Source organism: Podarcis bocagei (genome assembly GCF_964188305.1).
Source record: "Podarcis bocagei genome assembly, chromosome: 14".
Classification (NCBI taxonomy): domain Eukaryota; kingdom Metazoa; phylum Chordata; class Lepidosauria; order Squamata; family Lacertidae; genus Podarcis; species Podarcis bocagei.
In genome coordinates this window covers 36,693,533-36,715,863 of record NC_138139.1, presented here as the reverse complement: position 1 = coordinate 36,715,863, position 22,331 = coordinate 36,693,533, and the positions used below count along the sequence as shown (strand labels likewise).

Sequence of the window (22,331 nt, the reverse complement as noted above, 5' to 3'; positions counted from 1 at the left end):
AGGAAAAAAGTGAGTGTTATGGTGCAAAAAATACGGTAATTCATTCCGGAGGTCCGTTCTTAACCTGAAACTGTTCTTAACCTGAAGCACCACTTTAGCTAATGGCCGCCACCGCGCCGCCAGAGCACGATTTCTGTTCTCATCCTGAAGCAAAGTTCTTAACCTGAAGCACTATTTCTGGGTTAGCGGTGTCTGTAACCTGAAGCGTATGTAACCCGAGGTACCACTGTATTTGCTTCAAAAGCAGCATGTTTGACAGTCGTAGAAATGGAGGGCTGTGTGGGGTTATTTTTTCTGTTTCCTATCGTGCCGTTATTCCTCTGATTACAGATTCTTGTTGACACCATCTTCCTTTATGGCTGCCCTCATTTGCCCTCTTCTTTTAACTTCCAAGTTGGCTGTGGGACCCACTCTGTGGATTTGTTTATGAAAGTTTAAGAAAGACCTAATCTCATAGCTCAACTATTGTTTGTAGCAACACATTTCATTGGATTCAACAGCAAAGTACACTTCTGAGCAATTGTCACCCCCCTTCCAAACCACCCCTCCCCATGCCACGAGAAGTGGGATGGGCAATGCCACTGAGAACAGGCACTTGTGGGAAAGTGGCTGTCAATGCTTTTCATCTGGAGAGAGAGGGTGTGGTGTAGCAGTTAGGGTGCAAAGCCTGGCATGGATAGACCAAGGCTCAAATCCTCAATCGGCTGTGAAGCAATCAGTGGACAATCATTAACTACCTTGCAGGGTTGTTGTGAAGAGGAGACCATACACGGTACCCTGAGCAAATTTCTTACTATGCAAATAAGGTTTTTTTTAAATGTTTGTACCTTTGAATAAAAAGGGATCTCACTTTATAGACACGCCTCCCTTCCAGGAGGTCTTGGAAATGGGTCCGTTTTCTTCTTGCTGATCTCTCTCTTTTTGGCTCAGATCCAGCAAAATCATATATCCAACGCTTAGTTGCGGCTCAGAGAGGAATCCCAGCTGCTTTGCCTTGATGGATGCATCTGTGGATACAATTTCTAGCCAGAACAACTCAGGCTGTCCCCCAACCCCACCCCTTTCTCTGTGCTGACATCCCCCTCTCCACCCATTGAAGAAAAACAAAATGAAAACATTTGCAGACAGCATGATGTAATATTTTAGGTTATGTATTGAGCAAGCTCCTTGAAGTCACTGGTAGGTCTTTGGATGTCTCCCAGATGCTGTGGAAGTCCAAGGGATCTGTCCTTGGAATGAAGGAAGTCAGTGCAGGCCAAAAACCCGAGGCCAAAGGAGATATGTGGGTGGAAATTTGTGGGGGTTTCAACATGGGACTGCCTGACTCACCAAGAAAGAAGTTCCACAGAGTGAAGGATTTTATTTTATTTGGAGCTGAGTTGCGCTGGCTGATGAATAGAAACTCTTGAATCTGAGGCTGTTGAACAGAAAATCCCAGAGGATCGTATCACCCCACCAGGACCTGTCAGACCAGAGCCCGGACCCTCACAGGCACCCTTCTCTGAGCAACAAGATCCTTCCCAGTGCTCACAACCAGTGCAGGCAGTGCAGCAGAAGGAAGGCTGTGGAACAGAGGAATGCCCATCTTCAGGTCAGAGGCTCTGAAGTCATGGACCAGGTGATGGAGCCTGCAGGACGGAGGCTGGAGGCAGAGGCTTAAAGGGTCTCGGTTGACTCTCAATCACTGTCAGAGCAAGTGGCTCACTCGGAGCTGTCCGTGGTCCTTCAGTTTTGCCTCCACCATTCACCCATTATTGTGCTGATAGCAGTAGACCAGGGGTCGGCAACCTGCGGCCCATGAGCGTCGTTTAACCGGCCCATGAGCTGCCCCCGAACCGAACCACCTACTCGGTGAGTCCCCGCACGCTGAGCTAAACCGGCGCAGTGCGGCACAGGGACTCGCTTCTGCGTCGCCGGAAATAGTGTCTGTGCAGACGCTGGAAATCGTGTCTGTGCAGACGCTGGAAAAAGCGCCCGCGTGATCTGGCTCACGGAGAGATCTCCACTGGAGTGAACCAGCCCAGGCGAGGTAAACCTTGCTGACCCCTGCAGTAGACCTCTCTTTCATTGCCTAACAACCTTGTACCTGGCAGTGATTGGGATGTCTAAGAAACCAACAAAATTAGAAGGTTCAGCATGCCATATTGATTCACAATGGCATCCAACAGAGATGGGAACCTACTCCTCAGGAACCATAGTGAAAAATTAACTTTTTTCACCACTATCACCAGAGAACAACAGGAGAGGGAGACATTTGGCTGCCTGAGCAAATGCTGTCCAGTTGTTTCAGCCTCCCCCATTCAAATCCCTATGGTGGATCAGCAGCTAGGGACAGGCAAATATGTCCACTGAGGTTTCTCTCAGTTTCATCTTCCAGTCTTAAGTCCAGTTCTCCCCATTTGCACATCATTTCCCAACTTTATTTAACATCCTCATGAAAATTCATCAGCATTTTGTGCAAATTTCTCCTAGCATACCTCTCTGCAAAATTTTGACTATTCTGCACATTTTGGCAAAGTAACATGCCCAAATATAATGCATTTTTAAAAAAATAAATTTCAGGAATATATGCATTCGTATGCACTTTAGTATATAATATGCATTTTTGTGCACAGTACTTAGCTGGTGAACTGCATTGCAAAATTTGGAGAAGCGTCAGTTCTGAGGGATGGCTGTGTTCTGAAAGTGTGAATTAAATGGGTTTGCCTTTAAATGCAAACTGAATCCAATTTCTTCCCTCACCTGCCCCTCCTCTCTACCCCCCACAATCCCCCTCAGCACAATTTCCTTCCAGTACATGAGGGAACAAGACCAAACCCGAGAACCTGTAGAAGCATCTGTGTCACTGCTACAATTTTGCTGCGGCAGCAAAAACTGTTTGAAGCTTAAACCCATTCAGCAGGTACCCAGAGAATCATAGCATTGTAGAGTTGGAAGGGACCATGAGGGTCTTCTAGCACAACCCCCTGCTATGCTGGAAGATTTTGCCTAATATAGGGCTCAAACCCACGACCCTGAGATTCATCATCTCATGCTCTACCAACTGAGCTACTCAATATCACCTGGCTTTCTTAAGTGGGCAGGAGGCATGGGGGCCTGTAGTGGACAGCAGCAGCAAGTGGGGTGGGGGAACAGCCTTGTGGGGCAGCCAATAGTAAAAAGTGTGTGCCTGATCTGCCATCTCTCCTGCTGCCCTGCTTGAACCAAACATCTTCTATTGGCTCACTGAAAGGCAAGCCCTGAGCCGAGAGAGGTCCCCAGCTTCACCCTCGAGAAGGACTCAAAGCAACCAGGCAAAACAAAACCAAAGAACCCAACAACCTTCTACAGTTGCTCTTTAATGGATTAACTGGAGAAGCACAATCTGCCCACAGGCCCCCTGCCCAAGAGTATAAAAGTAGAAGGATGAAAACGTGAGCCTGGGCAGGCTGACCTCCTTCCAGGAGATGGCGCTGTTCTCCTGTACTGCTCCTGCATCAACAAGGGACCAGCTGGAAAATGGTCTTCTCTTAATTCCCAACCCCAGACTCTTCTCTGGGGCAAGAGATAGGAAGAGGGAATTTTGCTCCAATCAGCACAGATGTTTTTATTGTACAAGCCAGTTATTGGCCTCCTGGCTTGATGCAGGAGCCTTCAAATGATGCCCCCTCCCTGGTTCTTACAAACTGAGGGTAGTCCAAAGAGCCAGTCTGAAGTCCTGCAGGAACACTGGGAGGTGGAAACTTCTCCAGAAGATTCTCTTTAATTTCGCATGTGGGCTATGACAGTTGCTAGAACCCCAGCCTGGGAGGGTCTGGAATGGGGCTCCCTCTTTGCCCCCAGGGATGGCGGACTTAACCTTTCATGCATTACAGGCCCTTCAAAAGCTCTCTGCTACCTGCCTTCCCCCCTCCCCATGCCCCCTCTGCCAACCAACAAATACGAAGGAGAATTGTCCTAGTATTGCCAGCATATTGGAGATAAAAATGTCATCGAAGAAACACACATGGGTGTGGTGTCATTTAAGGGTTAAGGAAAGAAATTGGCCGGCTCTGCCAGGGCCCGTTGGGACAAGTGGGTTGCCTGACAAAGCAGTGGAGTCTGGAAGGGGGAGACAGCCTCAACAGGCGGCAAGGAGGTCTCCCCATGGCCACATGCACTGCTTGGCTCAGAAGCAGAGGCTGAGCCAAGGCAAAGGACGGTGTCCCACGTGAGATGCCAAGGGTGGAGAGGTGGAAGGTGGGCTGCTGGGCTCTCTCGCCCTCCCAGTGTCCTTCTGCTCTGAGGTGTGAGGCTGAGCAGGAGGCAGACGGAAAGGAAGGGGCAGGAAGGCGCCCGGCAGTGAAGTTGAGATTTCCCAGTCAAGAGCTGCTTCTTGTGCTTGGAGGAGATGGGGGCTCAGGAACTCTGCTCCAGCTGTTCCCGGAAGAGGGGTTCGGGGGGAGGGAGAGGGGAATCAGTCCACTGAAGCTATTGGTGGAGGGTGTCTGTTGAGGCTGGAGAGGAGGAAGAGGGGCCAAGCTGTCCCCGCAGCTCAAAGTTGGCTCTCCAACTCTCCGTTGAGGCAGCTCAGGGCCAGCTGCTTGCCGCCCGTGGCCAGGAGGTTGTTCTCGTTGAGGCGCTGGGCCCGGTACTGCTCGTAATGCACGCTGTGGGTGATGTCCTTGAGGTCCTGCAGGTGGGATCTGAGAAGGGAGAGGAAAAGAGGCAGGAGAAGTTGGAGCCGCCTGGCAGGTCAAGGTTTCCAATGACCCTTTCCCTCCTGGCCAGATACAGTGGTACTACGGGTTACATACGCTTCAGGTTACAGACTCCGCTAACTCAGAAATAGTGCTTCAGGTTAAGAACTTTGCTTCAGGATGGGAACAGAAATTGTGCTCCGGCGGTGCGGCGGCAGCAGGAGGCCCCATTAGCTAAAGTGGTGCTTCAGGTTAAGAACAGTTTCAGGTTAAGTACGGACCTCCAGAACGAATTAAGTACTTAACCCGAGGTACCACTGTAGATGGATGGGGAGGGTGCTTCTTCTTCCTCTTCCTCCTTCCCCATCTGTCAGACCCTCTGTCTTCACCCGGCAAAGAAGGTCTACAATGGTCACATTCCTGTTCCAGGCTCACGGAGAGCCCTGAGAAAACAAGGTCATCTTGGTTGACCCCATCTATGCCCATTCAAACCCTTTGATCTGCAGATCTGATCCTTTGGTGCAGTGACACCTGTATCTTTGGAATTCCCTGCCCATTGGTATTAGCCAGGTACCTTTGCTATCCTGCTAAAAACTTTGTTGTTGTTGAAGGAAGCATACCAAGGCATGAACGCTTTGACCTGTATATTAATAGGCCATGCTGTTTTATGATACAGTGGTACCTCAGGTTAAGTACTTAATTTGTTCCGGAGGTCCGTTCTTAACCTGAAAGTGTTCTTAACCTGAAGCACCACTTTAGCTAATGGGGCCTCCTGCTGCGCCGCCGGAGCACAATTTCTGTTCTCATCCTGAAGCAAAGTTCTTAACCCGAGGTACTATTTCTGGGTTAGCGGAGTCTGTAACCTGAACTGTCTGTAACCTGAAGTGTATGTAACCCGAGGTACCACTGTACAGTCAAACCGCGGTTGTCGAACGTAATCCATTCCAGAAGACCATTTGAATTCCAAAACATTCAACAACCAAGGATCAAAGGGCGGTCAGCAAAGTCAATGGAGAAAAAAAAGAAATAAACTCCCCAGAAGTCCTTCAGCTTCTGAAAAACGTTCAAAAACCAGAGCATTTACTTCCAGGGTTTCGGTGTTCAAGAGCCGTAACGTTCCAAAATGGAGTAATTTAGGAACCGAGGTTTGACTGTATACGTTTTTAAAACTGCTGGTTTTATTTACACATTTCACCCCCCACTGCCCTGTCAGACAGTCATGCTCAAAAGCTTCAACAGGGAGCCCTTCCTTCAAAGTAAAAAGAGTAGCAAGACTTCCAACTCCCACAACTCACCGGATGAGGAGGTCCCGCAGAAGAGGAAACTCACAGTGGGCCGGGTTTTCCACTGAAAGGAAAGCGCAGATGACAGCTGAACATTTTCAGTGACAGCGAGGCAAATGTGTCAGAAGGGGACAAGGATGGACTGGGCCAGGTGTCTCTGTTGCTCGCCCCACCCAAAGCTTGAAAGAGCAGTTCCATGCCATCTCATAGCAGACTTCCCTAACCAGGGGGCTCCAGATGTTTGTGGCCTACAACTCCCATCATTCCCAGCCAGCACATCCATTTTGGAGTACAACTCCCATGAGACCCAAAAAGCATGGGCTGATGGGAGTTGTAGTCCAAGACAGCTGGGTTGAGGAAGGCTGCCTTGCAGGAACATGAGCTAAGAAAAGCCCTGCTGGATCAGACAAAGTGTCCCTCTCTCCCGCTTTCAGCATCGCCCCCAGCTTCCCAGCTGACCTGTGGTGAGCCAGGTCTAATCGGGAGATCATAATGCAATGCTTTGGAACAGGGGTCAGCAAACTTTTCAGCAGGGGGCCGGTCCACTGTCCCTCAGCCCTTGTGGGGGGGGCAGGCTATATTTTGAAAAAAAATATGAACAAATTCCTATGCCCCACAAAGAACCCAGAGATGCATTTTAAATAAAAGCACACATTCTACTCATGTAAAAACACCAGGCAGGCCCCACAAATAACTCAGAGATGCATTTTAAATAAAAGGGCACATTCTACTCGCTGATTCCCGGACCGTCTGCAGGCCGGATTTAGAAGGCGATTGGGCTGGATCTTAGTTTGCCTTAGTTTGCCTACCCATGATTTGGAAGGTCCAGGCTCCCTAGAGGTACGCCTGCAAGGAGACTGCTGAACACCAGAGGGCAGTAGATTTCTAAATACAAGCCAGTGGAGAGTGTTTGTGGTGGTGTGGAGGGATGGGGAGAGACAGCTGGAAAGTATGAAGACAGTTCTGGTCAGGAACTTCACTTAGCCCTTAAGAACTTCCTGCAAGCCACAGCAGAGCTGGGCCAGTCCCTGAGCCCCGATCCCCACTAGTGACACACTGGGAAATCAGCAGAGCAAGCTCAGATGCCACCACCCAAATGATGAGGCCTGCAGTGTAGAACCCACAACTGCAACTTTTAGCAAGTTAAAACTAAACTTGGTGAAGCAACATCGAAATTCAACCTGGTGAACCGACAACATGTCTGCAACTCAGTGGTAGATGACATGCTTGGCATGGTCACAGGAACCTATACTGAATCAGACCAATTGTCCTCTCTCTGTCTACACTGACTGGAAGCATCTTCCCAGGGTTTCAGGCAGGGGACATTCCCAGTCCTACCTGGAGTTGCCGGGGATTGAACCTGAGACCTTCTGTCTGCAAGGCAGATGCTCTACCGGTGAGCTATGGCCCTTCCCCAGACTTCTCGCAATATGTGCAACTCTTCAAGGCATGAGCCCTCCAAGGCATAGGAAGCTGCCTTAGAGCAAGACTCCATCTAGCTCAGTGTTGTCCTCACTGACTGGGAGGGGCGTTCTGGGATTTCAGACTGAGGGCATTCCTAGCCCTACCTGGAGATGCTGGGAACTGAACCCAACACTTTCTTTTGTGCAAGCCAGATGTTCTGTCACTGAGCCTTTCACCTTGGATCTCTAGGCAGGGAGATCTCACTCCTTGGGGCCACCAGGTAGGAACGGGAAAGACCCTGGAGAAATTCTGGTGAACTGCTGCCACTCAGGGCTCGTCCACACTTCTGTATCACTCATGCCTAGAAATCATGAATCCAACCACTTTTGCTTTCACACCACTGCTTCTCCCCAGAAAACCTGCTCTTTAGCGCTAAATCAGAGCAAACATCAATCTGGAGAAAACCTGGCTGACGTTTGCTCCAATTCAGCAGTAAAGATTGGCTTCCCAGGAGAAAAATAAAATGGACCCCGACCATTAGGTCCAGTCGTGGCTGACTCTGGGGTTGTGGCACTCATCTCGCTTTACTGGCCGAGGGAGCCGGCATACAGCTTCCGGGTCATGTGGCCAGCATGACTAAGCCGCTTCTGGCAAACCAGAGCAGCGCACGGAAACACTGTTTACCTTCCCACCGGAGTGGTGACTATTTATCTACTTGCACTTTGACGTGCTTTCAAACTGCTAGGTTGGCAGGAGCAGGGACCGAGCAACGGGAGCTCACCCCGTCGCTGGGATTCGAACCACCGACCATCTGATCAGCAAGTCCTAGGCTCTGTGGTTTAACCCACAGCGCCACCCGCGTCCCTATCCCAGGGGGAAAGCAGGGGGTAAATGCAGGTCTGGGTCAGCCCTTAGTGTTGACAATACTGAACGAGATAGACCAATGGCTTGACTTGGTACTATAAGGGAGCTTCCTATGTCCCTGTGGATTGCAATGCATTCTGCGTGGGGCTGCCCTTGAAGATGGTTTGGAAAACTTCCACTGGGGCAGAATCTGTCAGCTAGAACAGTTTTGGGGGCGAGGCATTTGGGTCAGATCACACTATTGCAAGCCAGTCAACAGAATCTAGCACTATTGCAGGCAGCTCACACAAGCATTTATTTCGATGTGCCAAACAAGATTAATTTGGGGTGAGGATTCTGAATGTCCCTGGGAAACAGGGGTGCTTCCGTGCATGGCACTCTGACAATACAGCTCAAAGGCAGGAAAAAACCTTGCTTGATTCTTGTTCCCCCAAAGCACCTCTCCCTCTGCTTTTGGCCAGCATCCTTCCCCCCCCCCCCCAGGTGGGAGTAGCAGAACTATCCTGGCCCATGGATGGGGCAGATTGCTGCTGTCAGTGTGGAATGCACCGTGGGGTGGTGGGGAGGAGAGTGGAAAACCATGCTCTGCAGGTTGAACTCTGCGCCTAAGATTGGAGAGGAAGCAGAGCAAGACTCCCCCAGATGCCTCTCTCCTGGGTGAGCAGTTGGCAAGAGGACCCAAAGCCGCAAAAGCTGTCTTATACCAAACCAGAGGATTGGGCCGTCTAGCTCAGTATATTGCTTATACTGACTGGGAGCAGCTCTGCAGGGTTTCAGGCAGGGGCTTTCTGTCTCCCTTCCCCAGCCCTACCTGGAGATGCTGGGGATTACACCTGGGACCTTCTGCAGGTAAAGCAGATGCTTTGGCACTGAGCTATGATCCCGCCTTGAAAGTTTCTAGTCTTCATGATCTGGACTAAAGAGCTGATTTAAATAGGAACATAGGAAGCTGCCCTTATGCTGAGCCAGAACATTGCTCCTCCTAGCTCAGTATTGTCTATACCAGGGGTCAGCAAACTTTTTCAGCAGGGGGCTGGTCCACTATCCCTCGATTGGGCCAGATCCGGCCCCCGGGCCTTAGGTTGCCCACCCCGCAGCTCTCCAGAATTTCAGGCAGCGGTCCCCCCCAGCCCTACCTGGAGAGCCTGTGGATTGAACCTGTGACCTTCTGCATGTAAAATAAGGTGCTCTGCCACTGAACTACAGCCCTTCCCTCCAACCTGGGCAGTCCAGAAGGGTTTACCTTCGATGATCCCCCACTTGGTCTTGCGGCCCAGGACTTTCTTCCCGTTCACCTGGTGCTCCTTGTCGGCTCCCACCACTGCAAAGGGGATTTTCTCCTGATTAAGAGAATGAGAGGGGCACCAGTCCAGGGAAGAACAAGGGTGTTTCTCCCCCACCCCCCACCTTCTCTTGGAAAACTCTAGTATTACAGCACTTGAAGTGAAAAGTGTGTGGATGCTGTTAAAGGAGCAGAACACCATCTTCCCTGCCTTGTTAGTGAACATCTGGTACTTGCAGACTGCGGATGGTGCCGATAATGGGTTGGTTCCATTATCTTTGAGGTGTTTTTTTAAAAAACAATATGTAATTTTTGTGAAATGAAATAAATAATAATAAATAAATTAGCACAACATGGCTAGCACCACCAGTATGCCTAGTTGTTGGGTTTTTTAAAAGAACACAGAACTTCAGATGAACTGAAGCACACTTCCATTTCCTACTGGAATCCTCAAAAATGTTTTTTCTTAAATAATTTATTTTCTTTTAATTTGCTTTTGGAGGGACACTTTAAAGCCTGGGCCCTCTAGTAGACCTCAAGGCAACTAATGTTTCTCTTCTTCTGTTTACTGAACTGCCTTTATCCTGGATGAGACCCGGCCAATCAGGGATTGCGTAGTTGATAGGGAGTGTGTCAGAATACCACACATTCCTTTACATTTTGCTTTCACTGAGAGCAAAGTGAATGTATCTGAGAGTGAGGACCCTGCTCCCTAGACTTGGCCTATGGACAATCCCAGTCAATCAGGGATCACATGGCAAAAGGAAGTAGGCCGCAATGCTATATAGCCAATCAGATTTGGCTATGTTTGAAGGCACATAATGCTGATTCAAACAGAGGGTACTGTTTTCCGAAAAGGCAAATACTTCCAACGCAATATTATAGGAGACACAAATCACGTATGTGTATGTGTGTGTGTGTGTGTGTGTGTGTGTAAAGAGACAAGAGAGAACACAGTTGTACCTTGGTTTTCAAACAGCTTAGTTCCCGAATGTTTTGGCTCCTGAACATTGCAAACCCGGAAGTGACTGTTCTGGTTTGCGAACTATTTTTGGAATCCGAGCTTCCTGCAGCCAATCAGAAGCCGCGCTTTGGTTTTCAAACATTTTGAAAGTCGAACGGACTTCCGGAATGGATTCTGTTCGACTTCCAAGGTACGACTGTAGTGCCAACAATGTGAAAAGGCACAAAACAACTCCTAGTCAATTTCTCCCCTTTCCAGATTGTCACCACTTACCCGTATTTTGTCGTTCAAAAGCCTGTCATCGGGGTCACTATCCAAGTCCTCCTGGGGGTAAACATGGATTCCGTGGGCCTTCAAGTCATCCTGAATCTGCCAAGAGAAAAGTTTTAGGCACTGAGACCAGAACTCCCCCTTGCTGACTTGGAAATGTACCTTCTTCATGGCCAGGGCAAAGGAAAGTTATGTGAGCAAAGCAAATTCAAGCCCAGTGTGTGGTGATACTCATGAGGAGCCTGCAGGGTGCCAGGGTCTCTCTCCCGCTTTCCGCCTTAACTTTGCACCACTTTGCACAAACAGCAGAGGAGCTCCTTCTGGCTTGCACCATGTCAGAGTGCAGGTGGGTAAACAGATGCTTGCTGAGCACTACAGACACTTGAGGGTTTCATTCCACCTGCATTTTAAAGCAAACTAACATGATTTCACATTACCTGGACTGACATGCAGATCGGAAGGCGGCTGTCAGGGACCGTGAGAAGGGCTGCCGAGAGTGGACTTGGGTGCTGGTGAAAAATCTCTCCCCCCCCCCCCGGAGGGTGGACCAGCTAAAAATCTTTACATAGGATATAAAATCAAAGTGTGACCTTGATTTTATGTTAATAATAAATACAACAATATTCACACTTGCTGAGAATATTACAATCGTAACAACTAATATGAGATATAACCACACAATTGTTGCTGAACTAAGCATGCACTTCAAACATTACCCTTGTATGCGTAACACAACACGCGTATCACACAACAAATTGGTTGTACAGTATTCACATGGTGTTCTCTTACAAAAGCACACAAATGTGACTGCAGCATTGTCGTGTACTGTGCCTGGAAAGGGCGGTGCAAAAGGTTAAGTGTGGATTTAAGTCCAGTTTTGCAATTAAGCTGTCTATAGATCTTTCTAACCAAATAATAAAAAAATAACAGCGCAATTCTAATTGTGAGTGCTTCCAGACCATTGCTATTTTGGGGAAAGGATTCATCACATAATAGCAAAGTCAGGCTGTGCAATTAGCAGTTGATTGGGAGGTCTTGTGCAACAAACCCACTTCCTGAAAAAGGTCAGACTTTGCGTAGTAAGGAGAGCGAGGGAAAGCTCCCCTGGGAAGAATGTGGGATAACATTTGCTTTGACACAACCCTGCAAACAGACCAGAACGGGAACTCTTTAAAAAGCCAACGCTCTCTTATCTCCCTACAAGCAAATCAGGATGAATGATCAATAAATAGGTGGTCTGGAAGCACCCTTGTGTCTACTGAGAAGCAGCGGCGTAGCGTGAGTTGTCAGCACCCGGGGCAAGGCAAGTAATTTGCGCCCCCCCTAACCCCTAACCTGCCACGTCAGGTGATCTGAGGCGAGTTGCCGCTGGCGCTGCCGCCCAAACGACGCCGCTTGCCTGGAGGAGGAGGAGGGCAGAGAGGCGAGGAAAATGCAGCATGGCCCAGCAGCTGCAGCAGCAGCGGCGGAGGCGGGGCTGTGAGGAGGGGCTGCCTGGCGCGTCCTCCGCGGCCCTGACGTGCGGGGACCGCGATGAGCGCTGAGAGCCGCTGCCTGCCGGACACCTTCAGCCCAGACGCGCGCACAGCTCGTCGGTTCCGCGAGACATGCGGCTCTGCTACAGCCTGCGCCCGAGGCTCTTCGGCTCTTCGGCGACTCCGGAGGCAGCGAGCGCGCCCCCCCAGATGTTGCGCCCGGTGCGGCCGGCCCCCCTTGCACCCCCCACGCTACGCCACTGCTGAGAAGCAAATCCCATTGGATTCAATGGGGCTTACTCCCAGGTATACAGGGCTAGGATTGCAACTTTGCCACTGCCTCCTGCTTCCACCAAGGCTCTTCTTACCCTCCGTTTGAACTCTGCGCGTTCCTCTAAGGTCAGAGTGTCGGCCTTGGCGATCACAGGCACAACGTTGGTGATCTTGCTGAGCCGCCTCATGAACTCCAGATCCAAGGGGCGCAACCTGACGGGAGAAATACAGGAAGTCTCTTGCAGCAGTGATGTAAAGGGCCAGTTCAAGACGTTACATTCTATTACATTCTATTGACTGCATTTATATCCAATATAAATGCATTTACTGCATTTCTATATATTGATATATTTTTTGCATTTATATTGCATTTGAACCATGATCTCCTCCCAGGTCCTAGCCTGAAACCCTAACCATTTCACTTCCACTGGCTCATTTTGCAGCCTGGGGTGAAGGGGAATATGATCCATATCCTGGGAAACTACAGTTCCCAGGATTCTCTGGGGGAAGCAAGAGATGTCGTTTGGAGTCATGTGCCCTGGGCTCTTGCGGTCTAAGGCAATCCGCACAGTGGCGTAGCGTGGTGGGTGGCAGGGGGGGGCGGCCACACCGGGCGCAACATCTGGGGGTTAGGTTTAGGGGGCGCAAATCCACGGGTTAGGGGGCGCAAATTACTTGCCTTGCCCCGGGTGCTGACAACCCACGCTACGCCACTGGAGCCGCAACCTGATTGGCCTTTGGAATTGGGAGCGTGGAAGGCAAGGAGCGCAACAATAGGTGCAGCCAGAGCCAATGACAGGTGGAGCCAACTAATTCTAGTTTGGCCCCTGTTCACGTCACTCCTGATGAACTCTACAAGGGCAGCAACCAAGACTGAGAAAGGAAGCAGCCAAGGCTGTAAATGAGCAGGAAGGGAGGTGAGGGCTGGCTGAGGGCAGACTGAGGTTGGTGGGGCACTAGGAAACAGGCCAGCCTCCGCAGGGCAGGGATGAGGAACTGGATCCGGCTACTGGGCTGGTCCCTCCCCTCCTCGAACCCTGCAGGTCCCTCTGGTAGGTAGCCACCCACCTGTCAATCGCCTGATGTCATCAAATCAAACTGCGTGGGGATCTGTGGATACTGCTGATCACCTCACCATGGCGCTTGCAAACCCTGCTTTTGGCAGGAAGCCACATCCTGACAGAAGGAAGGGGCCCACAGCACAGAGAAGGCACAACTTCCCATTGGAATCACCTCTAGAGAAAACATAAGCTTTGGAGTGTGGGGGCAGCTGGCTGCAGGGCGTTCAGTGGGGCTGTGCTGGGAGGGATGGCCATTTACTTTGCCTCCCAGCCAGTGATGCAGTCATGGGAAGCTCAAGACCCATTACTATTTATGTAGCAGGATCCCTCTCTCCAGTGCCCCAGAGCTGCCCAATCAGCATGAAGGGGGGGGGGCTTCCTTTTTTAAGCCACTGAGAAGAAGTCATGTCAACCTTTATGCTGATGAGAGCCAATCAGAGTGAAAGGAGTTGAGTCGGTCACAGAGGATTGGCTCCTAGGGTCACTCTGGAGAAGGTGTCTGCAAGGAGTTGTTCTGTATGCTTCAAAGCCAAGCACTTAGGAACACTGAAAACACAAGGGGTGCTTCAGATTCAAGAGCACAGTGCGCATGTTCTGTTTCATACAATGAAACTTCCAAAGTCGCGCTGAAAGAAGATATTGGAGGACTCCAAATCAGTTGCCCATGCAGGTGCTGAAAGGCAACTCTTATGTACTGAGTTGAATAGGATCCAAAAGGCAGCAGTCTGATTGGTCCTAGAACAATAGGATTCAGAATGCAGCAGTCTGATTGGTCCTAGAATAGGATTCAGAATGCAGCAGTCTGATTGGTCCTAGAACAATAGGATTCAGAATGCAGCAGTCTGATTGGTCCTAGAACAATAGGATTCAGAATGCAGCAGTCTGATTGGTCCTAGAACAATAGGATTCAGAATGCAGCAGTCTGATTGGTCCTAGAATAATAGAGTCCAGAATGCAGCAGTCTGATTGGTCTACAGAAGCCACCCAATCCAGCTCCAGGTGGAAGTGAATCTGCAACCTGATTGGCCTACAGGTGAATCCCGGAATTAGCCAATCACGTGGGGCCCATTGTGTAAATAATGTATATAAAGCAGACATTCTGGGGGAACTTCTATTCCTCCTCACCACTATGAGCTGAATAAAGAGCATGAAATCCACCCTTGACTCCGAGTATATTTCAGCAACACACGGAGATCTGCACTGATTGTTGCAATGCATCCCTCATTGCTATTATTTAATAATTATGGAATTATTAGATAATCTTAGAAGGGGCATGCTGTGAGGGGGTATGGCTGTGACTATCAGAAGTACACGTCCTTCTGGATTTGCCACTACACCACTGCTCTCAGACCACGCCCACTGTAATAGCAAGGTGTCCTGGGAGAGTTCTCACCTCCCTCAGTGACTGAGAGCACTCCCTGCCCCACCCTCCAGCAGCCCACTCCTCTCTCTCAGAAGCCAGTGGATTCTTGGCCTCAACGCAACTTTCTCCTCCCACCTATGCTGGGTGGAGCAGGGAGAATGGCGAGGAAGCAGCTGTGGGACAGATGCTGGAAAAGGAGCGATGGGGCCAACGGTACCCACACATGGAGGGAGAGGAGGGGATGGGGGACAAGGAGCCTGGCAGACATTTTTATGAGTTTGTTTTAATTGAAAGTGACAGGCATTCCTGGCGAGTACGAAGGTATGCCCAAGTCAGCCACAGTGTGCTTCTCTGTGGTGCCCGCAGGCTCAGCTGATGGGACATTATTATGATTATTTATTATGTTTCCTGCATTATTATTATTATTATTATTATTATTATTATTATTATTATTATTATTATTATTATTATTATTGCACCAAGGGGTCTCAAAGCAACTTACAGAATGGAAGTAGAAAAAGCATAGGCTTTCAAACCAGACACACCAAGGGGCAGGGTGGGGCCTAATATAAATTTCCAAGAGCAGAATTCATGGTGTCTACACTGTTTTTTTCCTCGACTCAGCGGGGATATAGGGAACCTGCGGCCCTGCAAATGCCCACCAGCCCCAGCCAGCATCGTTGGAGACAGGCTCCCACAACCTCTGGAGGGCCACAGGATCCCAGTCCTGCCCTACACTCTGTTGCAAGCAAAGTGACAACACTTGCAATATGTTACCTGAACCGATGGAGGGTGGGGGTGATAGACAGTAAGGCAGCCTACTCTTCCCTGGCTGATTCCTTCCTAACTTTGTCTGTGGGTTTTCTCTCAGGCTTTTCATATTCTTGCCATGGGCCATCCTTTTATTAACTTCTCGACTCCATGACGGCTACATGTAAGCTTTTGGTTGCTTGCTACGAGTACTAAGACTTAAGTTTCTTTATCCTTAAGGAATAACATCAACTCCTGATAGCCGGAACACAAGAAGTCATTCAAAAATATTGAATTCTGAACTGATTAATTGGCTTTTTTGATTGTATTATGATTTGGTATTGTATTCATGTGGCCTCCATTGGATTTTTATTAATGAAAAATAAATTATTATTATTTTTAAAAGTTTCTTTATCCTTTCCACCAGCTGTTTTACTAGACTACTTATTTCTGTGCTCTCTCTCTCTCCCCCCCCTCTCTCTCTCTAATTCCAACACACCCAAGTATGCCTGATGATAACGAAATAAGAGTATCTTTAATGCAAGATCTTCTTCACCATCATAGATAAAGTGGGTGAGGTCAGGGAGAAAACGATGACTCTTATCACCTGTAGTTGCCTCCCTACTCCCGCATGCAAGAAGGACTTACCAGTGGCCGGTTGGTGGCACGAAATATACACAGGCATGGACTCGGGTGTCGGGGATCTTCCGTTTGCGGTTGATGAGGATCTCTTCTCTCAGGTATCGCTCGTACTGGTCGTTGATATATTCAATGATTGGGTCCCAGCTATGGGGAAGGAGAGAGGGTGATTCTTATGCTCAGAGGAAATTCTCCCTTCAAGTTGCTCCTCTCCTAGCATGTGAGAGAAGAAAACCATGACTGGGAACTATGGAGGAAGGAGAACAGGCAGTCGTGTGGGGAATGATTTGGAGTAGAGAAACACTGCAGTATAAATGAGGTTAAGCACACCCTTCCGCCATCATCTCTCTGTTCAGAACAGGGGTCAGCAACCTTTTTCAGCTGTCCCTCAGACCATGTGGTGGGCCGGACTATATTTTGAAAAGAACACCAATGAGCGAATTCCTATGCCCCACAAATAATCCAGAGATACATTTTATGCAATGCTGTATTACAAAGAAATCTGAACGAATGCTCAAAAACAGTGGACAGCATCCCATCTCCCTGGAAACAAATCAGGAAGAATGTTTGATAAACAGTTTGCTCGGAAGCAAACCCCAATTTATAAAAGGCAAAAGATAGAAGCCCCACCGATGTTTCACATACACCTCAGAAACACTTTTAACGGTTGTGTTGTTTCCACTCCTAGTGCAACCCCTTTCCCCAAGAAAGAGAAGTGAAGCAGCAATCAGGTCTCTCTCATACCAGTTTTGATTGTTAATCTGATCCCCAAATCCTGGCGTGTCTGTCACCGTTAGCTTCATCTTCACACCCTTCTCTTCAACGACTGTTGGGAAACAGAGCGAAACGGTGTTAGTTCACTGCCTCTGAGGGGCCCTTCTCATCCCAAAGGGAATCTCGCCTACTTCCTTCTCGCAAAATGTGAACTTAAAATTTGAAATATGAAAAACTGAGAGCAAAACTGATGGATTTATCCTGCCTTCTCTAACACAGAAGTTTCTCTCACATACACGGCTTCCATAGAGCTCCTCAGAGACTCACTGCGCACGTCCCCGCCCCCCCCATGTCCTCTTCCCCTCCCTCCATGGAGTAAGAGAGGATTCTTCCCTGTTTTGCCTGTCCAATTTGACTGCAGACACTTTGGGCTTGCCTAAACTTCCACTTGTTCCGTGCCTAGAAAACATCGGTCTGAGCGTTTTTCTGCTTGTCCTTTGCTTTTTATAGTTTACCGTATAAATAAATTTTGTTATTGTTGTTGTTGTTACAAAATAAGACAGGTTTGGGTGAAATGCACATGTGCTAATTTATATGCACAGATGCAAAGGAGGCACAGAATTTAAACAGAACGGCAATTCATCTCACCAGAACAGCCAGGTGACCCTGTCTCCCTTCTCTCATGCTAATCAATTCCATCAGCTCATGTGCTTTCCAAATTTTTGTTAGCCATTCTTTCACTGTTGGTGGCGACCTATTCCCCCCCCCATTTTGCACCACAAGTATGTGAGCAGCTGCTATTAAATTCCACATTATGTCTTTATGTTTTATTTGTGGATCTAACTAGCCTAATAAAATTACCAGGGAATCCAATGTAAGATGTTATTAATGACTTTGTCTTTACTACCTCTCCCTAAAAGATTGATTTATTCATTGCATTGCATTTTACTGAGAATATTTATACACTGCCCCTCAGCAGAGCTTCTAAGACTGAGATGGGGTTCTCAGGGCTAGGAGACAAATGTGACCCCAAAGGCCTTTCCATCTGGTCCCAGCATTCAAAACTCCCATTGTTCTAGATGCGTTTTGCAGCAGAGAATTTCCTTAACGCAAGCAGTATCTGAGCTCTGGGCGCAGTACAGTGGTACCTTGGTTTAAGAACAGCTTAGATTTTGAACAACTTGAATTAAGAACGCTGCAAACCTGGAAGTAGGTGTTTTGGTTTGTGAACTCTGCCTTGGAAGCAGAACATGTTTCGCTTCCTGTTGAGTGTGTTCCGTTTGTAAATTGAGTTCCCCGCTGCTATGGGAAAGCACGCCTTGGTTTAAGAACGCTTTGGTTTAAGAATGGACTTCCGGAACGGATTAAGTTTGTAAACCAAGGTGCCACTGTACTGCGCCTAAGATTTCAGATTAAAAGTGCCACTGGGGGAAGGAAAGGAGGACCTTTTTCTGCCTCCCCACTTCCAGCCACTATCTGAAGACTGGAGAGGAGACCCTCTTAAGAATATTAGGCAGGTGGGCAGGGGAAGTATGGCTTTGTGTTTTGCAGGCTTAAGATGAGGACTAGACCATGTGAAAAATGAACATAATATTTTAGCTGCAGTTCATTCATTTTCAGTTTGTATTCTTGTTTTTAAAAAGCGCACCTAGACATTCCGTTGTTGTGCCCATAACCTTGGTTTAAGGTGCCATTTAGCTCCTAGTTTTCATCTCTCAGTTTCTAACACTATCTGGCCCTCAGAGCTCTCCTTAGGCCACACCCCTCAAGTCTTGATTGGCACCTCCCCCCCAAAAAACCAAGTGATTTTGCTAGCCTGGAACGTGTCCTTGAACCCTGAGAGTTATTCTTGCTTGCCTCAATGGAGGACAAAGAAGGGGGAGTGTGAAATGTGAACTAGCCTAGTGTAAAAAAAGGTAAAAAATTATGGGAATGAGGGCTGATAGTAGGACAAAAGGAGCCACACTAGGTAAATAATGAGTTTATTAGGATTGTGGCTGGCAAGTACAGGCGAGAAGGGGAAGCAGATGTTTCCCTCAGAACACTGTAAGTGCAAAAGAGGAGGCAGCGTGGTGCACTGGTCACAGTGTTGGACTAGGAACTGGGAGACCAGGGTTCAAATCCACACTCAGCCATGAAGCTCACTGCGTGATCTTGAGCCAATCACACATGCTCAGCCTACTTCACAGGGTCGTTGGGAGGATAAAATGGGAAGGGGGAGATTCATGGGTGCTGGCTTGAGTTCCTTGGAAGGGAGGTGCGATATAAATGTAATAACGATAATAATTCCGCCAGGGTCCTCACCACGAGTGACGGAGAGCAGCTGCAAGGTCTTGGGAATGCATTCCTCGTAACCGGAGCCTGTCGGTTTCCGGCTGACCTTGGATTTGAAGAGCGTGTTCACCATGGTGGACTTGCCGAGGCCACTTTGACCTGCGGGTAAAAGGGCAGAGGAAGAGACGGCTGTGAAACCAAACCTAATACATTGGCGGCCTTCAGATCTCGGAAGGGCTCTTGCACAGGAGAAGATGGAACAGGCATGTTCTTCATTGCTCCAGGGAGGCAGGATTAGAGCAGAGATGGCTAAGAGACCAATTTCAGTGAGATCAGAGACCCTTATTCCCCTCCCAGAGTGACAATCCCCCAGAAACTCTGGAAATTGTAGCTCTTTGAGGGGAACAGAGGACCTTGCTTGTCTTGGGCTCTGGCTCCACCTAGTGTTGGTCTCCCTGCCGTCTGCCCTACGAGTCTCAACTGGCACATTTCAAGGGCAAGGAGCCACAGGGATGAACAGAAAACTGTAAGCTATGGGGCACAATCCCACCTGGCCAGGACCCCAGGGAGACCTCCTTGGAGGAAGACCCATGAGAAGAACCTGGGTTCCAGGAAAAACCTGCTGCAGGCCTAAGGCAACTTGGAGATGTTGTTAGACTACAACTCGCATAATCCCTTGCCATTGGTCATGCTGGCTGGGGCTAATCAGCTGGAGTCCAGCATCTGGAGTGCCACAATTTGAGGGACACTAGTCTAACGGACATCTTGTCTGCCCCCCTGATGACACCTTCAAATACATACCAAAACCCTGATATGTCTTGACCCTTGATTTCCGCCATGGCCCCGACTTCAAAAGTTGAAGGAAATTAACAGCGGCAAAGAGCTGGGTCTTCTGCCTCGTTCTGTGACCCTGATCCAAATCCCCCATTTATCTGCAGCTGTTTTTGGGGGTCCTGGCTGGGTGAGACTGTGCCCCATAGCTTACAGTCTCCTGTTCATCACTGTGGCTCCTTGCCTTTGAAATGTGCTGGTTTTATCATCATGTCTTAGTTATCACCACCACCATCATCATTCTGTTAGTCCATTGCACATATCTGTGTAGGAGGAAGGAAGCTCTGGAATGATGTCAAAACATCTTTCATCAAGTGGAAGGGAAAGGGAGGAGAATCTCCCATTAGTTTGCCTGATGATGGATGCAGTGGAACCCAGAAGCTTGCATACTCTGCAACCAACCTCAGCTGTTCACACCTAAGTTGCTAAAATGTTTGGTAAAATGTTACTACAAATGTTTGAGAGCCATCTTTATCCACTATGCATGAAACACAACAGCGTTGCTGGTTTTGTCTCTCACTTCTTTTAAAAACCCAAATGTTGACTGGGCCTCTCCTTGTCTCTTGTTTACTTCAAGCTCTCCCCCGAGAGGGCTTATCTGGCTTGATAGGGCTTTCCTCTCCCTGTCACAGGCAGCTCCAATCTGCACCCCTATGCTGCCCTCTCCACAAGCACAAACACACCCCTTTTAAGTTCAAAAATGTCAAACTTCTCCGCACGGAAAAAAAATGTTTCCCAGGATTGATTGAAACCAGATGTGCAGCCTCCAGAAAGGGTCGGAGGAGTCACAGCTGGAACAGCTTTTTACTTTCCTGGTCCTCTATTCCAATTGCCCATCATGGCTGGATTGCTTTGGCACGGCAGGAAGGGCGCTTGGGCAGACATCCAGCCCTGATGCCCTACTGATGGAGCAAGGACAAGATCAGGACTGAGAGGGGGTGAAGGAAGAGGCTCCCTCTTTTAGTTATGATGGGGAAGAGCTGTGGCAGAGCATCTCTCAGTTCCCAGCATCTCCCCATTAAGACTGAGAGAGACTATTGTCTGAAACCCTGAAGAGTCACTGCCAACAAGAGTAGGTCAGAGGTGGGGAACTTTAGCCCTTCAGTCTAATCAGGCCCAGCATGGGTCCCAGTTTGGCCCAGGAAGTCACCCCCCAAACCCATGCCCAAGAGCTGCCTCAAGGTGTGCTACTGACTGTCCATTGGCAAGTGAGGCTTGCTGTCACTACCCATCAGCTGACTGGTCCTGAGAGCACACCTGCGGGGACTGGCTGTATGTACTGTGGAGCTTGCCTGGGGTACCCAATAGCATAGCCAACCCTGCAGAAAGCAGGTGGGAAGTCATTGCTGATCAGCCGATAGGCAGCAACTTCAACCCTTCAGTATTTTGTAGGAGCGATTCAAGCACATCCTGGAAATTTAGGTTTCTGAAACTAAAGTGGACTAATGTGCTCTGCTACCCCGGTGCAACAAACCCACTTGACACCAGGCTTTTTGCAGTGAGGAAAGTGATGGTGAAAAGGAATGAAAATTGTGGGATGAACAAACAATTAAGAAGAAGATGCATTGTCACCACCCAAGCAAATCAGGGTGAATTCAAGATGAATGCTCGTTGTCATGTAACCACCCTGTAAATAAATCAGAAGGGATGCGCCATGAAGACTGGATATAGTCTAACCTGGGTGTATGTTTTGTGGAAGCAAAGCAGGATGGATGCTCACTAAACAGGTCATCTGGAGGGTTGCTGGAAAAGATCCAGAGGTGGGGTTACCAGATATCTACTAGAGCTCTTTTCTTGTTGTGCCTTGCTTCAAATTGTGTGGATCTTTATTTATTTTGGACATGGTTGTTTCTCATCTACATTTCTCCCACGGATGGAATGGTGGGTCTGGCTCTTAGTTACTTTTCTCTTCTTGCGAGAACTTTTAAATGGGCAGGTGTGCTTATTAGGCAGTGCAGCAAAACTTTCTTTCTTTCTTTCTTTCTTTCTTTCTTTCTTTCTTTCTTTCTTTCCCTTCCTTCCTTCCTTCCTTCCTTCCTTCCTTCCTTCCTTCCTTCCTTCCTTCCTTCCTTCCTCCCTCCCTCCCTCCCTCTCTCTCTCTCTCTGCCTATCGTTAGGGCCAGTCCTGGGAAAGAGGGTGGCTCAGTGAAATGACTATAAGGTCCTTTAGGCAGCAAAATGTCTTGGGCTGGCCTTGCCTGTTCCCCTGTTTCTGTTAAGTACGGT

At 48.7% G+C, this 22,331-nt stretch overlaps 1 protein-coding gene across 1 annotated transcript in view; it reads right to left on the bottom strand.

Annotated features, from left to right (window-relative positions):
• Window positions 1-3,318: 3,318 nt before the first annotated feature.
• SEPTIN12 (septin 12) overlaps window positions 3,319-22,331 on the bottom strand; it is a 73,360-nt gene continuing 54,347 nt past the window's right edge. Inside the window, exons 5-12 of the mRNA XM_081170407.1 lie at window positions 19,305-19,433; window positions 17,031-17,112; window positions 16,296-16,433; window positions 12,569-12,686; window positions 10,729-10,824; window positions 9,453-9,549; window positions 5,954-6,005; window positions 3,319-4,664 (exon numbers count right to left, since the gene is read on the bottom strand). Of these exons, the coding sequence (XP_081026533.1) occupies window positions 4,514-4,664; window positions 5,954-6,005; window positions 9,453-9,549; window positions 10,729-10,824; window positions 12,569-12,686; window positions 16,296-16,433; window positions 17,031-17,112; window positions 19,305-19,433 (863 nt within the window). The 3' untranslated portion in view covers window positions 3,319-4,513. The remainder of the gene's footprint in view (window positions 4,665-5,953; window positions 6,006-9,452; window positions 9,550-10,728; window positions 10,825-12,568; window positions 12,687-16,295; window positions 16,434-17,030; window positions 17,113-19,304; window positions 19,434-22,331) is intronic.